The sequence below is a fragment of the Rhineura floridana genome, chromosome 10 (assembly GCF_030035675.1).
Source record: "Rhineura floridana isolate rRhiFlo1 chromosome 10, rRhiFlo1.hap2, whole genome shotgun sequence".
NCBI classification, from domain to species: Eukaryota; Metazoa; Chordata; class Lepidosauria; order Squamata; family Rhineuridae; genus Rhineura; species Rhineura floridana.
This window is the reverse complement of record NC_084489.1, coordinates 74,803,951-74,827,499: the sequence shown is the minus strand read 5'-3', so window position 1 is coordinate 74,827,499 and position 23,549 is coordinate 74,803,951. Positions and strand designations below refer to the sequence as shown.

Here is a 23,549-nt window from a genome sequence, read left to right as displayed (position 1 = left end):
CCATTTTACACTAACCACAGTTTAGTATTCAATGGCAGAATCAAGAAAAACCATGGTTAATCTTAACTACGGTTAATTTAGACAGGCCAACTACAAACCATGAAGCTGGTTTGTCTCACCTAACCATAGCTAAGTTTAACCACAGTTTAGGATTTGTACAAAATCCTAAAGCACGGCTAATTGAAATCAGAAGTGAAAGCTTTTCCTCAATGCAGGAGGCTCATTTTCATAACCAAATACATTGTTTATCATTGTGTCTGAACATCACCAATATCTTCATTGTTACATTTAAAAATTTTATCCTACTAAAATCTACTTAATGATAAAAGGTGCTGTCAAGTAACCTTCAAAACTATTGTGAGAATGTATTATTTTCATGAAGCTTAGAATAGTTAGGAGCAGCTAGCATTGCAAGGGCCCTCATGTTTCTCCACTCAATGAAAAAATAAATATATAACTCCATTTCAGACCTTTAAGTAAATGACAGCTACACTAGACTTTTCTTCGTTTTCCGCTCAGCAGTAGGAAGGAATCCTACTTATTAAAGATAAATAAGCTAGCTGCTTTTAAGCTAGCAGGCACTTGATGGTGCATTTATCTACACAATAATGCTTAACAAATACGTGCAAACAGCTAGTTCTTCACAAGCTGAGCCGTCTGTTGTTCCACTCCAACATGGAAGCTCACATATACTCTTTAAAAAAAAGGTCCAAAGTTTGTGAACAGCATGTCTTAACCCCTTTTCAATCTGCTGCTGTTTTTCTGAAACTCCCCCCCCACACACACACTAAAAAAAATCAGTTTAGTTCTAGGCTGTGTATCTCTAATACCGGAGAACACACCTCCCATCTTAATCCTCCATAGCCTTACCCATTGCATGGGAATAGGACATTCTATTACTAGCACTGGGTTAGGTCCTCTATCACAAGTATAATGACAAAAAAACTTCTCTCCTTCCCTTTCATTTTTAAACCGCATGTAAAATAATAAGGCTGCAACACGTGCCAGGAAGAAAGTCCCACTGAACTCTATTATTTCTGAGTAGCAATACAAAGGAGTGCACTGTAATTAAGTGATAAATTGTCAAAATAAATAAATATTTTGGTTCTGTGAATTATGTGGTAGGTCCGGGAAGTATGTTCTGCCCTGGATTTCTTAATTCAGGCAACTCTTATTGTTAGATTTTGGGGAAGGTGAATTCAGAGCCCAACATTACATCCTGTGATTTCACTGCACTTCAAGGCACACATACATCCTTGAGTAAAATACACTTCTATGATCAATCATTAAAGTGTCACTTAAACATGAACAAAGTTGCTGCCATTCTGTAGTTAAGGCTAGAACTAAGAAGGTAAGACAGATTGGCTTTGGAGAAGGGTTCACAAAATTTAAAAGGAAAAGAACTGCAAATGCCATTGCTTCTCATAACTTCATAATCCAAGGGTCACCAACACGGCACCCACAAAGCACTTCAATAGTGCTCCCAGCAGGTAGCCCAGAATCTGAGCTTTTATGTTTAAAGTAGTAAGTCTCTAGCCCTCCTAGAAAGTTATGGAGCAAAATGTGCAGGTAACCTTCTGAACAATTTATGTCTAATGAGCCAACTTGAGTACTCCTGTCTGTCAGTGTTACTAGCTAATGAGTGAAGTCAGAGCTGTGATTGATAAGAGAGTTGTTTGAACATCAGGCATTAGGAATCCCTGGGGTCCTAAAGGGCTGCTGTTTTCCGTCCCTTTTAGTGCATTTTCCCTACTTCTGTCTCTTTTCTTAGGCCTTGGAATCTTCATACTTTGCCCTTTTCCCCTAGCAACCAAGATGCATCTTTCCTGTGCTGGGCTCACCTGAGATCAGGGGTGTACAGGAACTATCTGCAAATACTTCTAGACAGTAAGTGTGGGTGACTTTTAAAGAATCCCCTACAACCTCAAAAGGCAAATGTGAAAACTTGCAAAGAGGCTTAGGCATGCCTTTTGCTTTGCAAGAACTAAATACAAGGGACTGATTAAGAATTCACTGTATAGTTAACCTACAGTACAATGGTATATATGTTAACTCAGAAAATCTTTGTGTGTAATGGGACTTGCTTCCAGGTAAGTGGTTACAAGTTGGCAGCCAAGTGTTCAGTGATGGCATTGGGGGAAAAACAGGCTTCTTCTGCCTTTAACAACTATATGGCAGGTAGAAATTCAACAGATCAAGCCCCTTCTGGTATGGAAATACAATTATGATAAAAGCTTCACTACAACTACTCTAATATTGTTATGCCATGCCCCCATGGCATCCATTTTGTGTCATGACATGTCCCCCTAAGGCATCCATTTTGTTACTGGTGCCCCACCACTCTTTCAAAATTGGAAATGTGCCTTCTAGTCCAAAACATTTGGCAACCCTTGTTATAAGCCATCTGAAAGCCTATTGTAAGTACATCCTCCATTTGAAAGCCTATTGTAAGTACATCTTCCATGTATATACATCAAGCTATTCAGTGATAAGGATCATGATGATCCAAAGAATGTAAGCATTATAGATTCACATAGCACATTCACCCAGTACATTCAAAAACTGCTCCCAGCCGTGCTTATAGGCATCAACAGAATTACATTGTAAGCAAAATAAACAGAAAAAAGGCAATCCTGCAAACAGTTACGCTTGTGGTGGTCACCTATCTCCTACTCTGACCCCACACAATCAGGGTAATTGCTTCCACTGGGCCCAGGAAAAGCACTGGCAAACAAACTCCTAGGCAGACCAACCTTCTTTTTGCTTTAAAGGATATTGAACAAAGATCAGAGGGGTGGGTGGGAAGGGTCAATAACAGGCACAAAATTGAATTTATTAAGACAAAAATGCAACACATTCGCAGGTAGAACAAGTTCTTCCTGGGGGCCTGAGAGGAGAGCTTATTTTAAAGGGGGAGGGAAACATTGCTTTTCTTGTCGCTTAAGACAATTCGTTTTGCACCTACCTGTTAGAGAGTCATTCTTTTGTCTCTTACAGGGCGAGTAGCCATCTCAACAAGAGAGAGCACATGTACAGCCTGACATGGTGGCAACTGGTCTATTAGCTTGGCTGTCCAGATAAATAATATTCATGTCCTACCCTTCCACAACAAAACACACTGTTCAAAGCCACTTAATACTATTACTTACTTACTACTACTAGGAGACAACAGCACCATATTAAAAACCATCTGAACTATTGGGACAAGCCATTGAAACCGAATTAGGTAAATTAAACCTCGTCTGAATGAAAAGTCTTCACAAGGCAGTGGAAGACTGGCAGAGAGGTGGCCAAAGAGACCCCCCGAGGAAGAGAATTCCTCAGTTTCGGTGCAGCCACAGAGGAGACACATTTGCACATCGAGATGCAGGGATGAGCCGCCTCCTCCTCAAGTCTTAGGCAGCAAGCAGGATGGAATAGGAGGAGATGGCCTTTTAGTAGCCAGGACTAAAGCCATTTTTGGCTTAGATAATCATCAACATCTTGAATTATGCCTGAAAATTAAATGGTAAGCAGATCTTGCAAGGGGGGGGGGAATACGAGCACCCAAATAACACACTTGCTGCTGCATTCCAGACCAAACTGAAGTTTCCAGAGACTTTTCAAAAGCAACCACATGTAAAGCACATTATAATTGTTCAAATGAGATGTGACTAAGGCATGTCTCACCATGGTTAGGTTTGATCTGTCAAGAAAATGGGCAAACTTGGCAACCAGCTAGAGGTGAGCAAAAGACATCCTGGTCACAGCCATTATCTGGACATTTTATTTATTTACTTCTGTAATAACTACAGCTGCCAATAACAGAAGTTCTCCAGGTGACTCACAAAGCAACAAACGCCGCCACCAAACTCAGAAGCAAAGTCAGATCTTGAAGGGCTTCAAAACCAGCCTTTCCCAACCTTTGGGTCCCCAGATGTTGCAGGACTACAATTCCCATCATTCCTGACCATTGGCCATGCTGGCTGGGAACGATGGAAGTTGTAGTTCAGCAACATCTGGGGACCCAACAGTTGGGAAAGGCTGTTCTAAACTGTAGATACTGTTCTTCAAGGATAATGCTACTCTATGTGAAACCCCTATTCACAAGGAGAACCTCTTCCTCACCAAGAGCACCTCTGGATTCTTGGGTAGACAGCTACATAGCCAATGGTGACTTAGACTGAGGAATGTAGGAAGCTGCCTTATAAAAAGGGCCACCTATTTTTGAATCATCTTTTGAAATAATCTGGATGTAAAAAAACCCCCAAAAGTAGAGACATTTTAAAGAAGATATTACCTTCAGCGCTCTCCAAAGTATTGGTTGATAAAGTCTATAAAGAACTTCTTCAACTCCCTGGCGACATTTATTTTGTTTGTGGAAATAGCTCAAAAACTGGTAAAACAAAAATAAATGCAAATGGTGCAAGTTAGTCATTTAGTTTGGCATGCTATTTTGAGAAATACAACTCACTTTATCCAGTGATGAGCTTTTGCAAAACAAGAACTCCTGTAGTTTGTTATAAGCAGAGACAATCATCAGTGTTCTTCTGTGCCAGAGATAGCCAGGGTGGTGCTATCCAGATGTTATAGAACTACAACTCCCATCATCCTTGGCCATTGGTCATGCTGGCTGAAGCTAATAGGAGTTGAGTCCAACAAGATTTGGAAAGCACCATGTTGGCTACCCCTTATATGCTCTGCTTACAAAGTGCTGTAGCTTATGAAGAAGCTTATGTATCAGACCACATTATATTCATATATGTACATATTGGAAAGAATATAAAGTGTAGCTATTTCAATTAGCTACTGATACAGATCAAGAACACCACACAACTAATTGTATGTACCCAAAAGGAATTAAAATCTTGAGGAGCATCCCTGCTTCCCCCACATGCCGCATAGAAAACTGCTTTTGAAACAGAGGGTTCTTTTCAAACCTTTTTGTATGTGTATGTGTTGGGATGGGAGGGAGGACTGATATTCAGAGAAAAAGTAAAACATCCTAATGAGCAAACCTCAAAACCTTCAGTGCACATAAACCAGCTCTTTGGATTGTGGCCACTGAATTTAACTTTTAATGTTCCTTAACTCTTGATGAGAGTTAGATTTGGAAGTTCCTCCAAGAACCTAAGAGTGGCACATGTTGGATTGTCCCTTTTATAACCTCACTATACTGGCCCTGTTGGCCACTGTGAACAGGCTTTGGACTTGCAGGCTCCCTCCTCCCAACAATTCCCTCCCTCACTTCCTAGTTCACAGTAACTACAGTTTGCCATTATGTCCAAATAAGGCAAACTGAGTTACAGCAAACCAAAAGCCTGTCTCCAAACCACAGGAGGTTCACCAGGCTTCAGAGATTAGCCTGCCAGACTGTTTTAGGCAAACCATGCCCACCTTTCCCTCACCCAATGTCATATATGATATCAGACACAGGAAACATCAAGCCATGGCTAAAATGAAGAAGAAATAGGAGTGCACTCCCAATTCTTCCTTTGCATCAAGAAGTCTGCCCTTTTAAAATTTGGCATCTTTTCCTGTTGCCCAACAGGAAAACACACGTTCCTGATTCTTCCTTTGAATCATTGGCTTGAATTCAAGCCAATGATGCAAAGGAACTTTTCCTATAAGAGCTTGTTGAAAGCACCAATCAGCCCTTACAGCAAGCCCCAGGGGGATCAGCTGCACTCCATGACAGAGGATTTGAAAGGTGAGCAGCCACCCCACCTGTCAAAAATGGCGAACAGGGAGGTGGGGAAGCTCCTGTTCCCCATCCCTAGGGCAGTATGGCTCCAGCAAAAGGTACAATGGAACAGGTTTCAGAAAAAGTATCACCGTTAAGAGCCATACATCAACAAAATTAAAGATACAATAAAAATGCGAAAAGAGATCTCTTTATTAAATCATTTGTCATTGTATGGTAGAGCTCTGAACTAGGATTGGGAAAACCCAGGTTCAAATCCCTACTCTGTCATGAGGCTTAGCAGGTGATTGGTGAATCACAATGGGTGGATTTGCGCAATCATACCCTGGTTTAGTAAGCCAGGTTATACTCATGTGAGCCAGTTAGTTGCTAAGCTTAACGTACCTGATATGTCTGTTTGAAGGACAAGAGAAGGTAGAACCATGCACAAACTGCCTTGAAAGGCAGGATATAAATGTAGCAAACAAAAATTATAGTTAATTCTTGGGTTCCTCAGTGTTGGAGAAATTTTTCTGAAAGACAGGTTGCCAACTACCACCAACGTTCTGTTGCAGAGGAGCACTAGCTGTATTCTAGGGAGCACCCTCCTTACTGCAAGGCAATGGTGAAGCCCAACTGGGTCTCCATTCTTATCAACTGAGCATGCATCCTAAAGGACACCCAGATTCTCAGCAATATGTGAGCTTTCCATGGCAGATTCACAGGGATTTCTCAGTAGAAAGGTAAAAGATAGGAAGCCTGAAAGTCACTTCTTTAAAATTATAATCAACACACCTCTCGCACTTTAGGATGTAATGGAGAGTTCCTGGGAAGATGAATTGCATGATGCATGAAATCCTGAATGCAATTGTGTTCAATCACCTAAAGTAAGAACAATACACGTTCTAGTTAATACAAAAAATTGGGAGTCACATCACTGTCTTGAAACAAGTGCACTTGACGTCTCTAGGCCCAATTGAAAGTGCCAATAATGACCTTCAAAACCCTATAGTATGAGCCCAAGATATGTCGAGGACCCACCTTCTCATGGACAACCCAACCTGGCTACTGAAATCTTCGACACAGAGATTCCTATGTGTCCCTAGAAATGCACTTAGTTGGGACCAGGGAGAGAGAGTTCCTTGTGTGTGCACCTAGGCTCTGGTACTCTCCACCAAGGGAAACTTGTCTGGATCCCAACTTAATGGCCCTCAGTCATGTTGCCAAAACATTCCTAATATGAATGCTTTGGGACTCCAAGTGGTTTTAATATCTATTTAATTGTTTTAAGTTGCTGAAGATTGTTTGATCGTGTTTTTTATTGGCTGGTTGTATTTTCTGTATTTTTATTCTACTGTTCTTAAGCCCCACATTGTACATTTTTATTTATTTATATTTATCAATTCCCTCACCAAATAAATTCTCTAGGCAACATGCAATAAATTAAGGCTAGCTCTATGCAGTACTCATGAACTACTGATCCAGATATCACTGCATACCACGTTCTTTTATGTGCTCTTACTAAACTGGTAATCCAGAAACTTCCTATAATTTCCAAATCCAAATTACTTGAGCTATTTTGCAAGGACAGGAGCAATGGAACAAAAGGAATAAGGCCTAAGAGACAACTGCAAACTCCTTGAAGTGATTCAATATATTATCCTGAAGTTTTAAAGCAGTATTATACCACTTTAACAGTCATAGCTTCCACCAAAGAATCCTGAGAAGTGTAGCTTAAGGGTATTAAGAGTTGTTAGGAGACTCCTATTTCCATCACAGCGCTACAGTTCTCAAATTTCCCTTGGAAGAGGGACTGACTTTTAAACCACTCTGAGAATTGTAGCTCTGTGAGGGGAATGGGGTCTCCGAACAATTCTCAGCACCCCTAAACTACATTTCCCAGGATTATTGGGAAGTCATGATTGTTAAATGGTATAATACATCTTTAAGTAGATAGTGCAGATGGGGGGGCGGCTCTTAGTGTTTTATTGTTATAATTTGATTGTTAGCTGCCTTGAGCTCTATTGATGGTGGGACATAAATGTTTTAAACAAATAGGCTGCTAAATAGGAGCCTCTTGTCGCACTGTCCTGCTTCTTACAGAAGGAGCTTCATCCAACTTCGGACTGCCTGAGATTGGAGTGGATATAAATTGAGTTTGAGCAAATGATTCTTCCCATCAATTGTCTAGCGAAGATGAGTGCCAGGCCAGTCCTCCTGAAAAAGAGTTTCTTTGTGGAGCAGCAATTGGCATAGAACATCCATACACCATTTTGATACGTCAGTATCAGAGCTGTTATTCAAGATCGATCTTTCTACATATATTTCTAATAAAGGCAGCATTTCACAGCGTTAGCTTTCAGTTACCTGTGATATGTACCCAATCTGGCTGCCTCTACCTACATGCTTATGAAGACACATTGACTTCAAGATTTAGAGTGCCTACAAATTGAGAGTAAAGACAAGTAGCAGCTTTGAAACAATATACCTCCAGTATCTCCCCTGAAGCTTTCTTCCAGGCTCTGAAATAAACTTCAGCAATGTGTGTCATCAGGGACCTGTATTAGTAAATTAAGAGACAATTAAGAGTTGGAAACAGACACATTAAGATGAGTTTATAGACATCCCTTTAGTTGCAAGAGGCATCCAGCCATTTTGAAATCTCTCCCACAGAAATAAAATTCAATTTTAGCAGTTTGCAATTGAGGAAAAAATGGAATAAATTTGACTTAAAACATCAGCATCTGGTTTTAGCTGTCTACTGCCTATAAAACAAACTTACACTCTACTATCAACTACCCTGAAGCAGAGCTGGATGTAGGAGCATCTCCAAGCTGCAAACCTAATTTGTAAGGGCGAGTACAGCCCCATCCAAAATATCTACTTGTAGATCAAAGCCTCCAGTCAGACTAAGCTTCTGTTTGTTTACCCTCATCTACTCAAACTAATGTCAGACACCAGTTCAAAACTTCTACTGCCTCCCTGAGACCAGAAGATGAAAATGAGGGATAGGAGCTGCTTGTTATTTATAAATCTCTGGATAACACAAATCTCACCCGGCAGCTTCATGTACAACAGGGGTGGCTAACCTGTGGCCCTCCAGATGCTGCTGAACTACAGCTCCCATAATTCCTGATTACTGCCTATGTTGGCTAGGGCTGATGGGAACCAAACATATCCAGTTCCGGGTTTAGAATTTACATGGCAGATGCCAAATAGCACGAGATGCAAAATGGATTCAGAGAGCCCCTTGTAGGTCTGAGGCTACAGGATGGAACAGGAGTCTCCCATCACCATATTCTGAGCCTCGCCCATCACAAAGGGCCAAAGGCACTGCAGCATGGTACCCCCTAGTCTCATTCCAATGAAGTGGTTGTAATGAATTAAGGTACTGAATGCTGCTGAGAGATCCAGGCCAAGCGAGAGTTGAACTCTCCCATCCTGCTCCCAATGCAGGTCACCTAATCAGCCAACCAATGGAATTTGGGGCTCTAGCTCTGCTCCAGTCTAGTTTCTGGGAGCAGTCTAATACTAGTAGTATTAGTGACTATTTTGAGTTAGGTTTCCACCATGCACTTGGAGATGCTGCCTAAATATGGCAAATTTAAGATGACATTACTAAGATCAGCTGGTTAAAGTGATGGTTTCTGTAGAAGGGGTCTCACAAAAGAACTACTCAGATCATGTCTTCTTGTAAAAAAACATTTGCCACCTCCAACACACACTTTTAGCCCTAATCTGGCCATTCTAATAAGCCAGGACAGGCAAGGGATCAGATACTTTTTTGCAGCAAACAGAGGCAGACATTCTATATAGAATCACCTTAGGACTAATAATTTCATAGTTGCACCATATTATCTACCTATACCCACAAGCATAAAACATACTGGTAGCAACTAACAAGATTTCAAATACAAACAATGGCAACCACCTTCAGTTAAACATACCTAGGAAAACACAGCAGTTGATTTTTAACAGTCCCATGTATCATTTTAATGAAGTTTACATTCCATGTGAAAAGAAAACTCAGGAATCTTCTCCCCTGAAAGAGAAGTCAAGCAAGCTAACTTCACAAGTAGCTACACAGTTTCTTAAAATTTGCAACAAAGTACTGTGACATTCATAGGGTTTACTAAACACTCACACTTTGAGAGCAAGCCTCCTTGACCACAGTGTGACTTGCTTCTGAGTAAACATCGATGGGATTGTGCTGCCAGACATGCATTCAAGGCAGCTTACAAAACAACTTAAAATACTACATCAGCATAACACAAAAACGTTCTTAAAAAAACACCACACAGACAGCATAAGTAAGCCGACCTTGGGGAACCTACAGTCCTCCAGATGATTTCAACGATCCTGACTATAGCTCACGCATTCCTCAGGTTGCTGACCCCACATAACTTGAGAGAAATCTCACACCTATACTCCCAGACTTCTTTAAGCCTTCTTGTTTTATTTTTCCAGGTACAAACTTGTAAGCCTATAATTTAAAAACACTGAAAAAACATATTTAGAAAAAGGGTCCTTACCTCTTCTTTTTTAATATGCCCAACACTCATAAAACACCGAAGTAATAAATCTTTCACTTCGTTACTCTCCTCCAAGTCATAGTCAAAACACAGTAATGCCCGGTGAAGATGCCATAGACGGATTATATCCGCACCCTAACAGAGACGCACAATTATATATGTGGGGGTTATGGCATGAGGGACACAAAGATGAGAAATGCAGTCAGTCAGAGAAATACAAACTAATACTCGGATCATGATCAAATATATGTGCACATGCAGTATACATGTGAACACAGTGTAATCTTGTTTGGTGCCATCTTTTTGGTGTGGCTGCTAGCCAGCCACATAAAAAACTCATGCCCTAAACATTTGGGCCCAAGTGCTTTGCAACAGTACTGGTGCTGCAGCCAGTATAATTTAATACTACTCATCTAACCCACCCAAAATCTTTAAAAAGCATCTGATTTTACTCAGCTTCTTTCGTCCTCAGGAAAAAAAAAACACCTCTTTAAGCCACATGATTGGCAGCAAACTGACTGGTGTTTACAGTATACATTAGTGCAAGTGCAAAATTAATTAAAAGTTTATATATAAACTTATTTTCACTGGTTAAAGATATAAGGCATACCACAACAGTTTTCTTTTCAAGATTGTTTTTCAGAAGCATAATGAAAGCAGTTTTCCCAAACTGTTCTTTTCCTTCCAGACCCTTCTCCCACCACCGCTCACAGAGGCGCTGGATGGCTCCCAGCAAAGATTTCTCAGAGTCAGGTAATGCATACAGAATGCCTATAACAGAACCATAACAAAATGATTTACTGCCAAGTATAATTAAGTGTATGTGACAAAAGAACTGCTAGCAATCTTAACGTGCTCCTAACTTCTACCCAAAATGCCAGTCACAAGGCAACTGTCTTTTGGAAAAATTGTTTTAGTATCCAATTCAGGGTGCTAATCTAATAACTATATTTTCATCATGTCTGTTCTTTGGAAACACATGTGTTTTGTTCATTGTTTTAAATTCTTCTGGTTGTAAATTGATTTTATCTTGTCAAGTTGCTTGGAGACTTTTTATTGTGTAACATGACCTATTAATACAATAAACAAAAAACTGATGCGACATTAGGCACATGGTTAACCCTTGTGTGCATTATTTTGTAAAATATAGACAATTCAGGGGATCCAAACTGGATTGAAACTATAGTGTGGATGGCCAACTATTTCTTCCCAGGTCCCAATCAGCATCTGGGAGCTGGGTGCCTCCCATTTGCAATGGCATGCAAGCTTCTATTGGTCCAAGTGGGAGCTCTCTTTCCATTATGAACAGATGAAAGGGAAGGAGACACCATTCTGATTAGGATGGAAGGGATGGCAAGGAGTAGAAGCCTCCCTCCCCCTCACACCCACACCACGGCCACAATCCAGTTTGAGCAGGAAATACTTCTAACGATTTAAGCAAACACTCTTAAAGTATGCCAAAATGCAGAATTTACACTGGTTCTTGAGAGTTGTGTAGGACTATAAACAGAGAAGGAACCATACCAAATGTAACCTTATATTTTAGATTATTACTTTGCTGCCATGAGAATCAGCGAATCTACTATGAGATAAGCAGTTATATGGAATGGAATGCAACATAAAAAATGATGGGTTTAAATTGTTTACAAAAACATGCAATTGTATAGAGAAAGTCATAAGGCAGTAGGCCTAACTTATCCCTCCTCCCAGAAGTGGCATTCCTGTTATTTTAACTATTTGCCTCTCATGAAAAGGATAATTAGCACATTATCAACACACCAAAGATTTTAATCTCAGTATGCTGTGTCACACAAAATACATACCATTTAATATCAGAGCACACTCAAAAAGAGCTTTGAAGTTTACATTTTCATCTAACGTGGGTATGGAAGTAGTAACTACAGTGGTCACACCTTGGATCACAGCTTTGGTTTGTTCCTAAAAGTTGAGAGAGGCACACTTAATATGCTCCAGAAGAAGAAAAACTGAAGCTCTAGAAAATACAGTACAAAAGCAATGTGATCAGGCTCAATAGTAGCTGGAATAAAAAACGCTGCTGAAAAGTATTTAAGTATTTATCTCCAACCTGAAACACGTGCAATTTTTTTTAAACTAAGAAGCATCTACTACTCTGGTAGAGCAGCACTGCTGTGATCCACCATTCAAGCTATTGTGAGAGTAAGTGCCTATCCCAATATTATGGGCATGATCTAGCCAGAGTTAATCCTTGTTAAATCCCATTTATTCCAGCAGGGAAGATTTAAACACATACTTAATTCCTCCTCTAAAATTAATGAGATATAGACTTTTAAAAGTCTTTTTTCCTTCTTATAGAGACTTTGTACCAGTGTCTTTTTCCAGGGGGTTTGCCATTGTACAAGGTGTAAAAAAAACAAGCCAAGACTCCACACCAGTAGACTTTGCACATCTTTTTACAAACAGGTTTTGCCAATTGCTGTGAACTCATGTTCACAGTTCAGTATGCAAGCTTTGAAGTTGCACAATGCTCTTCCTCAAACAACAATTTAAAAAATAAGTGCATGCATATATTCTTGTATCTACAATTGATAGCAAGAGAACTTGAACTAAGAACAAATAGATTAATTGAATTACGGGTTGAAAGCCAAAGAAGCCAAAGTAGATAGACTAGGTAACTATGTTTTCTTTTAAGAGACAACAGGAAAATGATTGAAAGTGTTATTTAGCCACAAATAAAAGCCAGGTCACAATGTTTTTTCTGCATTTCTGTACATATTTACTACCAATGGGAGTTGCTCCCTTAAATCAAAATTTTAAAATAAGGAAATTAGGCTGAAAAGCAGCGAGATAGCCAAGCCAATACCAAGATCAGACAAAAGACCACATCTGGCCCCTTCAACTTTCCTTGCCAGGCAGTACAGTGAAAACAGAAGCCTCCAAGATCAGGAGAACATCAGCACCACAGAGAAATTTTGTCAAGCAACACAATTTTCTCCCCATCATACTCTTTGGTCAGTTGCTTGGTCTATGCTCCCCACAACCTTGGAAACGACACTGAGCCACCTTATTTCCCTCTCCCCATCTATTCTGCTTGCTAGGGACAAGGCACTGAATCTGAAGACTGAGCTCAGAAACTCCTCTTCCCCTTCTCTCATATTCAGGGGAGAAGGGAAGAGAGGCAGCTCCTATGCTTGCAATCCTCCAACACATGTAGGTTTCCAAGAATCCTTCAACAGACCAGGTTGTAACCAACTAAGTTCTACTCAGAGTAGACCGACTGAAATTAATAAGTTAGTCATCCATTAATTTCAGTGGGTTGACTCCAAGTATGACCAGCACTGGATACAGCTGATTATTTTCAATGCAGTATAGTGAAAGAAACTCATATGCAATTCTGTACAGCTTTTCTGAAAAAAGCAGTTGAGGGCTCTTTAAATAATGTTAAGTCTTCATTTCATTTATATTAGCAAGGCATTCTCAGATTATTATGAATATGCTTTCTTCATGCTCCACTCCCACGTGCAAAAAAGTTAACATTTGGTTATAGATCTAGAGTTCTAATTTCCCCAAAACAATTCCCATAGCAGTCAGGGCCCTCTAGCACCTTTTTTAAAAAAAAGTAGCATCAGAAGTGCATATTTTTGTGGTGAAAGCAGCAACAAATCCAATCCACCTGCTGCTACGAAGCTAAGCAGGCCGCAGAATGGCCAGTGCATGAATAGGAGACAGCCTGGATGCCCCAGTTAAGCCATTCTGACATGAAAATGCAGGATGTCAGGGATGGGGGAAACTCCAACCCTGTGAGCCAAACACGGCCTTTCAGGCCTCCCTATTTGGCCCATGAAGCCATTTTTCTGAAACCATGCCCACCTGCCCCACACCTGATGTCATGTGTGCAGAAAGCGGGATCAAACCCTCCGTGTAGCAGCTGATGAGCAAGGTCCATCCTGCTTTGTGCAAGGTTCAGATGTACTGGCTGGTGTCCCCAAACCCAGCAGGAATGAACTCTCTGCACATTAGATGGGGAGTGCAAAGTTGGCCTACCAGGGCAGGTGATAAAGATCTGGTTGGCCAGGCCAAAAAGGACCCCAAAAAAGGACTGCATATGAAAGGCTTCCCAGTCCTGGACTACAAGGCAACAACCACAAAAACGAACAAGTAGATGGATATTACTTATATCAGCTCACAAGAACTTTGTGCCAAACCTGTTTGAAATATTACCCTTTTAGCAGCTCTCTCAATTTCCATGTCGTCATCGCATTCTTCTCCAACTCTCTGCCATTCTTCTATTGGATCTTCCACCAAAACTTGTCCCAACAACTGTGTTAACTTCTCCCATAACGCTTCCTTCTGCTTCCTAGATAATTCTTGAAACAACTCATTCAGATCAAATGGATCAGCTGCATCCTTCTGTAAAAACGATTAAAACCAACTGCTTGTCATTAAACAAATGTGCAACGTATTTCATTTCGTTCTACAGGAACTTAAGTTCTTCCTTCAACATGTCACCAGACGCTAAACAAAGAAATTCAATAAATAATTCTACCCAAATAAAAGCAAAGAAAGAAAGCGGATCACAACTTCAGCAGAATCTTTAAACTCAGAAGCTATCCAAACAAACACAACAAGGGAAGCCAACATGTGGCTCTCTACCTGTTGCTGAACTACAGCTCCTGTCAACACCAGAAAGCCTGGCTGATGCTCAGGGTTTATAGGAGTTGTAGTTCAGCAACTGTTAAAACCTTCTGGGGGGCACAAGGCTAGAGAAGGCTGTCCCAGCTTCACTGAAGGGATATGCCTTTTAACCATCCAAGCCCTACCAAATTGATAATCTGGAGTGATAAACCTTTCAAGGATGTTTTTGGAGAGATATTTCTATCCCCCATTTCAATCATCAGCTCAGTATGTTGAAAGAAGTTCCAGGTGAAACAGAAAAAAGATTTAAGGAGAAATGTGACGTTAAATAAGCCACTATATATAATATATATTGCCGCCCTAGGCTCCTGCTGGGAAGAAGAGCAGGATATAAATCAAATAAATAAAATAACATATATTTTCTAAATGTAGTGACAGTTCTTAACACTAATAGGATATTTTTAAGATTTTTTTGTACTTTAGTATGAACACTTTCTCAACTTAGAAACTAGAAACTTTGCTAGATCGTTTTTCTGGCCTTGATTTTTCACCTGCTTCATAACCAATATTGTTTTTTGTGCTCTATGTATATACTCTGTCAAAAGGGGCACTTGGGCATCAAGCAGCAGTTTGACCTTGGAAAAGTTAAGAGACTGGACACACTGCAACAATCCTGGAGTTGTAATCTTAAGAGGCCTCAAGCCTAGTGGGCACTGAAACCATCCTACAACTGAGAGAGATAACACTTGCTTACTCAGTAATCAACTCCCAGAGACTTTTTGTCTTGTACCATTCTCCCCTCCATGGTTTTACTCATCAGATGGGTGCGTTCACCTAGCAGACAGACAGGGCACTGGACTGCCTAACATATAAGTGTGCATTATAATGCTGTGGTCCCCACTCCCAATGCAACTGCTGGAAGATGGTAATTTAATAAAGCTATAATCTGTTTTGCACCCTGGTTCTCTCACTCCATTCCCAGTCCAGGCACAAATAACATTTTCATATTTACTTACGTGAAGTTGGATAAAATGCAGGAACTCATCACTGGGACCATTAAAAACAGTCTGTAGAAAAGCTTCACGTTTTGCCATGTTGTATTATTTCGTGCCTCAGAAAAGTCTAAGGGAAAAACATTGCAACAGAAAAACCAGTTTAATGACAGAACAGCAATTCAGACATGGAGCTGGTTGGTACATAAACATAGTTGACATGTAATATTACATTTTTAACTATGGCTTAACCGAAATGAGCAGCATGATGGTGCACACTGATCAAATGTTCCCGATTTGCTCCTCCTGGCTCTGACTTTGCCACGCTGCGTAGGAAGCGAACCAGGGGGCGGTTTCATCTTACATGCAAACCAGTGCTTTTGGTTTGTTTCCCCCAGACCAACCATGAGCGGCACGCCAAGAACAAACCTCGGCTTAGGTTATGGTTTGCTTAATCCTAAGAAAGCACCCCTTGCCTCACTATTACTCTCCTGCCAGGTTACCTCCTTTAAAACTGACAGTGTCTACACTCTGAAAATCTTTGGAGCAAATGGTTCCTACCTGCTATCTCTAAAGTAATCCTCCCCCCCCCCCCCAATAGCTAACAGGATGCTTTTAAGTGCTGTTTTAATTTGGTTATGAATTATTGCTCATCTGGTTATGTTATCTGGTGGCAATGGATATTCTATTGCTGTTTTTGCTAATCTTAGTAGTTTTAGGCAGTAGTGCAGTGGCAAATTCAGAAGTGTAAGGTCCCCTCATGATAGTCACACCACAACCCGGCACAGCCATTCCCCTTTCTAGGATTATACAATCTTCTAAGACTATACAATAAAATGAGTTTTCAGTCTCTTACTTTGTTTGGAGTACTTTCCTTTAGTGATGCATTGCAATGAACAATGCAGATTTCCATGTGTTGCCTTTCTGCTAGATCTATGTTATGTTAATGTTTATTTATACCCCACCTTTCGGCCGCAAGGCCCTCAAGGCGGCTTACAGAAAAAGTAAACACAAACATAAAAATACATCAACAAGGCAATACATCAATAAAGCAATACATTGTACAAAAAGTAAATTAAATAGCAAATATTATATTAAGAAAAAAATATACAGGAAAAGCATTCTGTCTTGCCCGAACTTACAACTATCTACTATTTTCTGTGCAAATGTACTAAGATGCTGCAAGGTAAAGAACTTCCTTTGCTGAGTTTCCCTTCTTGGTTGCCATACTAAGACTAAAGTGGAATATTAGTTACTGAGAAGAGTCTTCTCAATGACTAACTTGCCTCCTTTCACTCTGATTGGCTCCAATCAGCAGGAAAGGTCACTGAAGACATAGGGACCCTGCTCCCAAAAAAGTAAGGGGTCTAAAAACCCCTGCGGCCCTGGACAACTACACCCCTGGTTTTAGGTCATTCCATACACTATATCGGGTACAGTCTCTAAGCAGAAATACTTGCTATACATCTTGAATAAATAAATGTACTGCCAACTGTGCTAACAGAGCAGAACAAGCAGCATATCCAGGGATTTGCTATAACTGATTTGGAAAAAAGCTCATGAGTTACAGTCAGCGGTCATTCTAACCTCTTTACTATCTTGTATATCATTTTTGAGAAAAGAAATAGAAAATCATGCATAGAATCTCCCTCCTCACTCTTTTTGGTAAAAGCATATTTACTGTGGCCATTTGTTGCCCAAGAACCAACTCTCCCCCTTCTTTCCCCAGCCATCTATTTTTGGAGGTGAAAGTAGAATATTTTCATATTGTTTCTGGTGCATGTGGAATAAATTAAAATTATTCTTGTTTGTTTAAAGAAACTATAGGCAAACACATAATTCTGCCTTTACCATCACCTCAAAAATATGGACATCTCTGCCTGCATGTTTTCTCTTTGCTATGTAAAAAGATTATGAGCATGTGAGAATCCCATACAGCGCTCTCTCTCTCCCTCCAATTATAACTCCCAGTAAACATGTATTGTCCCACAACCTCAAGTGAATATACCTCTCCACATCTATACATATTTATTTATTTATTTATACTTGTATACCGCCCCATAGCCGAAGCTCTCTGGGCAGTTTACAGTAACTAAAAACATTAAAACAAATACAATTTAAAACAGATCTTATAAAAACAATTTAAAACACCATATAAAAATTTAAACAGTATAAAACACATGCTAAAATGCCTGGGAGAAGAGAAAGTCTTGACCTGGCGCCGCAAAGATAACAGTGTTGGCACCAGGCGCACTTTGTCACATAGATCATTCCATAATTTGGAGGCCACCACTGAGAAGGCCCTCTCCCTTGTTGCCACCCTCTGAGCTTCCCTAGGAGTAGGCACCCAGAGGAGGGCCTTAGAAGTAGAGCGTAGTGTACGGGTGGGTTCGTATCGGGAGAGGCGTTCCATCAGGTATTGTGGTCCCAAGCCGTGTAAGGCTTTATAAGTTAAAACCAGCACCTTGAATCGAGCTAGGAAACATACAGGCAGCCAATGAAAGCGGGCCAGAATCGGATATATATGTTCGGACCGTCTGGTCCCTGTTACCAATCTGGCCACTGCATTTTGCACAAGCTGCAGTTTCTGAACCGTGTTCAAAAGCAGCCCCACGTAGAGCGCATTGCAGTAATCTAACTTGGAGGTTACCAGAGCATGGACAACTGAAGCCAGGTTATCCCTGTCCAGATAGGGACGTGGTTGGGGCACCAACTGAAGTTGGTAGAAGGCACTCCGTGCCACCGAGGCTACCTGAGCCTCAAGTGACAGAGATGATGCTAGGAGAACCCCCAAGAGCGCAACCCCATCCAGGACAGGTTGGACATCCACCATCTGGTCAGAAGAACCACCCACTAGCAGCATCTCAGTCTTGTCTGGATTGAGCCTCAGTTTATTAGCCCTCATCCAGTCCACTGTCACAGCCAGGCACTGGTTCAGCACATTGACAGCCTCACCTGAAGAAGATGAAAAGGAGAAATAGAGCTGTGTGTCATCAGCACACTGATGGCAACGCACTCCAAAGCTCCGGATGACCGCACCCAACGGTTTCATGTAGATGTTGAACAGCATGGGGGACAGAACTGACCCCTGCGGAACCCCATACTGGAGAGTCCAGGGTGCCGAGCAATGATCCCCAAGCACCACTTTCTGGAGGCGACCTGCCAAGTAGGAGCGGAACCACCACAATGCAGTACCTCCCACTCCCAACTCAGCTAGTCTTCCCAGAAGGATACCATTGTCGATGGTATCGAAAGCTGCTGAGAGATCAAGGAGAATCAGCAGAGTCACACTCCCCCTGTCTCTCTCCCGACAAAGCTCATCATACAGGGCGACCAAGGCTGTTTCTGTGCCAAAACCAGGCCTGAAACCCAACTGAAATGGATCCAGATAATCTGTCTCATCCAAGAGTGTCTGGAGCTGGCCCACAACCACTCATTCAAGGACCTTGCCCAGGAATGGAACATTTGCTACCGGCCTATAGTTATTAAGATTTTTTGGGTCCAGGGAGTGTCTCTTCAGGAGTGGTCTCACTACTGCCTCTTTCAGGCAGCCAGGGACCACCCCCTCTCGCAGAGAGGCATTAATCACCTCCCTGGCCCAGCCGGCTGTTCCATCCCTGCTAGCTTTTATTAGCCAAGAAGGGCAAGAATCCAGCACGAACCTGGTTGCACGAACCTGTCCAAGCACCTTGTCAACGTCCTCAAGCTGTGCCAACTGAAACACATGCAAGAAATCGGGACAAAGCTGTGCTCTGGATACCTTGCTTGATTCATCTGCTATAACGCTGGAGTCTAAGTCCTGGTGGATGCTAAAGATTTTATCCTGGAAGTGCCTAGCAAATTCATTACAGCAGGCCTCAGATGGTTCTACCTTGTCCCTGGGGCCAGAGTGTAATAGCCCCCGGACAATTCTGAAGAGCTCTGCTGGGCGGCAGAGTGATGATTCGATAGTGGCAGCAAAATATGGTTTTTTTGCTGCCCTTACAGCCTGTAAATACAGCTTACCATAGGCACTTACCAGTGTATAATTGCATCCACCAGGAGTTTGTCTCCATCTGCACTCAAGCTGTCTCCGATATTGTTTCATCGCTCTCAGCTCTGGGATATAACATGGAACCGTACGAGCTCTACACAGGAGAGGGTGCTCAGGAGCAATCATGTCAACCGCCCGGGTCATTTCTGTATTCCACAGTTCAACCAGGGTTTCGACAGGAGCACCAGCCCTATCAGCTGGAAAACTCCCCAGAGCCCTTTGGAAACCATCCGGATCCATTAGTCTCTGGGGGCGGACCAACTTAATAGGTCGCCCACCCTTGCAGAGGGGAAAAGCATAAACATGTTTGGTAATGGTGGTTAGTGTTGGACTAGATCCAGGGAGACCTGGGTTCATGTTGCCACTCAGTGATGAAGTCATAAACCTTGGGCCAGTCACTCTCATTCTCAGAGTAAACTATCTCATAGGGCTGTTGTAAAGATACCACTGGGGGGAAAGGGCATCCACATGCACCATCTTGAGGACCTTGGAAGCAGGATGTTGTTGTTATATGCCTTCAAGTCGATTACGACTTATGGTGACCCTATGAATCTTTTTTGGATATATTCATAGGGTTTCTTTGTAAGAGGTACAGTAGGGCCCCGCTTCCCAGCGCTCCACTAATGCGGCGGCTTTCCTCCCCTCTTTAAAAGCTGATTTTTGCCGCTTTTGCGGCATTTTCGCACGATGCGCCCCATTAAAGTCAATGGGGTTCCCCCTTATGGCGATTCCCACTTTACGGTAGGGGTCCGGAACAGAACTCGCCGTATAAGTGGGGCCCTACTGTACTCAAAGGCGGTTTACCATTGCCTTCCTCTAACGCAACAGCACCCAGTATTCCCAGGTGGTGTCCCATCCAAGTACTAACCAGGTCTGACCCTGCTTACTTCCAAGATTAGACGAGATCAGGCAAGATATAAAAACATACAACATGGTGATGGCCACCAGCATAGACAGCTTTAAAGGGGGATTAGAGATACACATGGAAACTAAGGCTACCCATGGCTGCTCTAGGCAACTGCCCCATTCCCTGCTTCCAATTACCTCAGGCAGTGGTGGGCTCTCCAAGACTGGAGACATTCAAGAGGTAGCTGTACAGTCACCAGACAGGTATGCTTTAAGATCGATTCCTGCACTGAGCAGGGGGCTGGACTGGTTGACCTTATAGGCCCCTTCCAACTCTACTATTCTATGATTCACCTATTCCCTCTGGATTTGCTGCTCCCTCTTCCCCCATTGCAAGTCCCTATGCTTAATGTAACTAAGCCAAAGTAATTAAAACAAAGACATGTTTTCCCCTGCCTTTATTTCTCTTCTCCCGTTTAGTTGTTCCCTGTACCCATTTTAGACTATAAGTCCCCTAGGGCAGGGGCCTGTCATACCTGTACTTTGCGAAGTGCTACGTGGGTAGACGGCACTAAACAAGAAGAATTTATTATTTACTTTTAAAACCTTTCCCCCCCACCCCACTCATTAGCTGAAAAGGTATCCAAAGCAACTTACAAAGACCAGGAGTAAGGCAGTCCTTGCCATCTAAAAAGCATGGCACACGAGGAAAAGGGGATGGGAAAGAAAAGGAATAATGATCACCTCTTTGGCCGCCGTGGGAAGCACAATGTTGGACTAGACAGGCTTTTCAAGATATCTTTATTATGTTCTTAACAATACGTTTACCGGTTAGACTCCCCCCGCCAGAATATTCACCAAGGCTGTTTCCCCACACAAGACTAACTTATCAAAAGATAGTTCAGTTTTTAAGTTGTGCCCTCCCTGCTCTCCCTCTCCCCAACTCACCACAAAGACTCCATCAGCTCTATTTGGCGCTCTCGCAGTACAATTCGAATTCTCCCGCGGGCGGCACCGTTAAATGAGCACGGCCCGCCCACACTTACCGAGCATGCGCACATCGGCTGCGCCGCAGCTCCTCCCAGAGAAGCTCCAAAGTCGGGAGAAAGGGGAGGAGGAATGAGTGAAAAGGGGAAGGACGGGCCATTTCTTCCGGTACGCTGCCGCGCGTGCGCACTTTTACTGTTAACCTCAGGTTTGTGGTTTAGCTGGTCTCTTCGGAATGTTGTATGTGTTTGTGCGAATGTGGTTCAATTTTGTCGTCAGTAGATGGCGGTAATAGGGCCTATTTGGCCTTGCTTCGCCATAAAACTCCATTGGAAGGAGAAGGAGGCTGACTTGGGGAGGGTGTTAAGAACATAAGAACATAAGAAGAGCCTGCTGGATCAGGCCAGTGGCCCATCTAGTCCAGCATCCTGTTCTCACAGTGGCCAACCAGGTGCCTGGGGGAAGCCCGCAAGCAGGACCCGAGTGCAAGAACACTCTCCCCTCCTGAGGCTTCCGGCAACTGGTTTTCAGAAGCATGCTGCCTCTGACTAGGGTGGCAGAGCACAGCCATCACGGCTAGTAGCCATTGATAGCCCTGTCCTCCATGAATTTGTCTAATCTTCTTTTAAAGCCATCCAAGCTGGTGGCCATTACTGCATCTTGTGGGAGCAAATTCCATAGTTTAACTATGCGCTGAGTAAAGAAGTACTTCCTTTTGTCTGTCCTGAATCTTCCAACATTCAGCTTCTTTGAATGTCCACGAGTTCTAGTATTATGAGAGAGGGAGAAGAACTTTTCTCTATCCACTTTCTCAATGCCATGCATAATTTTATACACTTCTATCATGTCTCCTCTGACCCGCCTTTTCTCTAAACTAAAAAGCCCCAAATGCTGCAACCTTTCCTCGTAAGGGAGTCGCTCCATCCCCTTGATCATTCTGGTTGCCCTCTTCTGAACCTTTTCCAACTCTAGAATATCCTTTTTGAGATGAGGTGACCAGAACTGTACACAGTATTCCAAATGCGGCTGCACCATAGATTTATACAACGGCATTATGATATCAGCTGTTTTATTTTCAATACCTTTCCTAATTATCGCTAGCATGGAATTTGCCTTTTTCACAGCTGCCGCACACTGGGTCGTCATTTTCATCATGCTGTCCACTACAACCCCGAGGTCTCTCTCCTGGTCGGTCACCGCCAGTTCAGACCCCATGAGCGTATATGTGAAATTCAGATTTTTTGCTCCAATATGCATAATTTTACACTTGTTTATATTGAATTGCATTTGCCATTTTTCCGCCCATTCACTCAGTTTGGAGAGGTCTTTTTGGAGCTCTTCGCAATCCCTTTTTGTTTTAACAACCCTGAACAATTTAGTGTCATCAGCAAACTTGGCCACTTCACTGCTCACTCCTAATTCTTGGTCATTAATGAACAAGTTGAAAAGTACAGGTCCCAATACCGATCCTTGAGGGACTCCACTTTCTACAGCCCTCCATTGGGAGAACTGTCCGTTTATTCCTACTCTCTGCTTTCTGCTTCTTAACCAATTCCTTATCCACAAGAGGACCTCTCCTCTTATTCCATGACTGCTAAGCTTCCTCAGAAGCCTTTGGTGAGGTACCTTGTCAAACGCTTTTTGAAAGTCTAAGTACACTATGTCCACTGGATCACCTCTATCTATATGCTTGTTGACACTCTCAAAGAATTCTAATAGGTTACTGAGACAGGACTTTCCCTTGCAGAAGCCATGCTGGCTCTGCTTCAGCAAGGCTTGTTCTTCTATGTGCTTAGTTAATCTAGCTTTAATAATACTTTCTACCAGTTTTCCAGGGACAGAAGTTAAGCTAACTGGCCTGTAATTTCTGGGATCCCCTCTGG

The 23,549-nt window shown here is 42.2% G+C and overlaps 1 protein-coding gene across 2 annotated transcripts in view; it reads right to left on the bottom strand.

The window, feature by feature from the left end:
- NCAPG2 (non-SMC condensin II complex subunit G2) overlaps positions 1 to 21,747 on the bottom strand; it is a 51,604-nt gene extending 29,857 nt beyond the window's left edge. Inside the window, exons 1-10 of one of the 2 annotated variants that reach the window (XM_061587255.1) lie at positions 21,628 to 21,747; positions 15,825 to 15,930; positions 14,395 to 14,583; positions 12,018 to 12,132; positions 10,805 to 10,965; positions 10,195 to 10,329; positions 9,610 to 9,704; positions 8,151 to 8,220; positions 6,458 to 6,544; positions 4,280 to 4,375 (exon numbers count right to left, since the gene is read on the bottom strand). In XM_061587255.1, the coding sequence (XP_061443239.1) occupies positions 4,280 to 4,375; positions 6,458 to 6,544; positions 8,151 to 8,220; positions 9,610 to 9,704; positions 10,195 to 10,329; positions 10,805 to 10,965; positions 12,018 to 12,132; positions 14,395 to 14,583; positions 15,825 to 15,902 (1,026 nt within the window). In that variant the 5' untranslated portion in view covers positions 15,903 to 15,930; positions 21,628 to 21,747. The remainder of the gene's footprint in view (positions 1 to 4,279; positions 4,376 to 6,457; positions 6,545 to 8,150; positions 8,221 to 9,609; positions 9,705 to 10,194; positions 10,330 to 10,804; positions 10,966 to 12,017; positions 12,133 to 14,394; positions 14,584 to 15,824; positions 15,931 to 21,627) is intronic. The other variant, XM_061587254.1, reaches the window with a different exon arrangement.
- Positions 21,748 to 23,549: the final 1,802 nt, after the last annotated feature.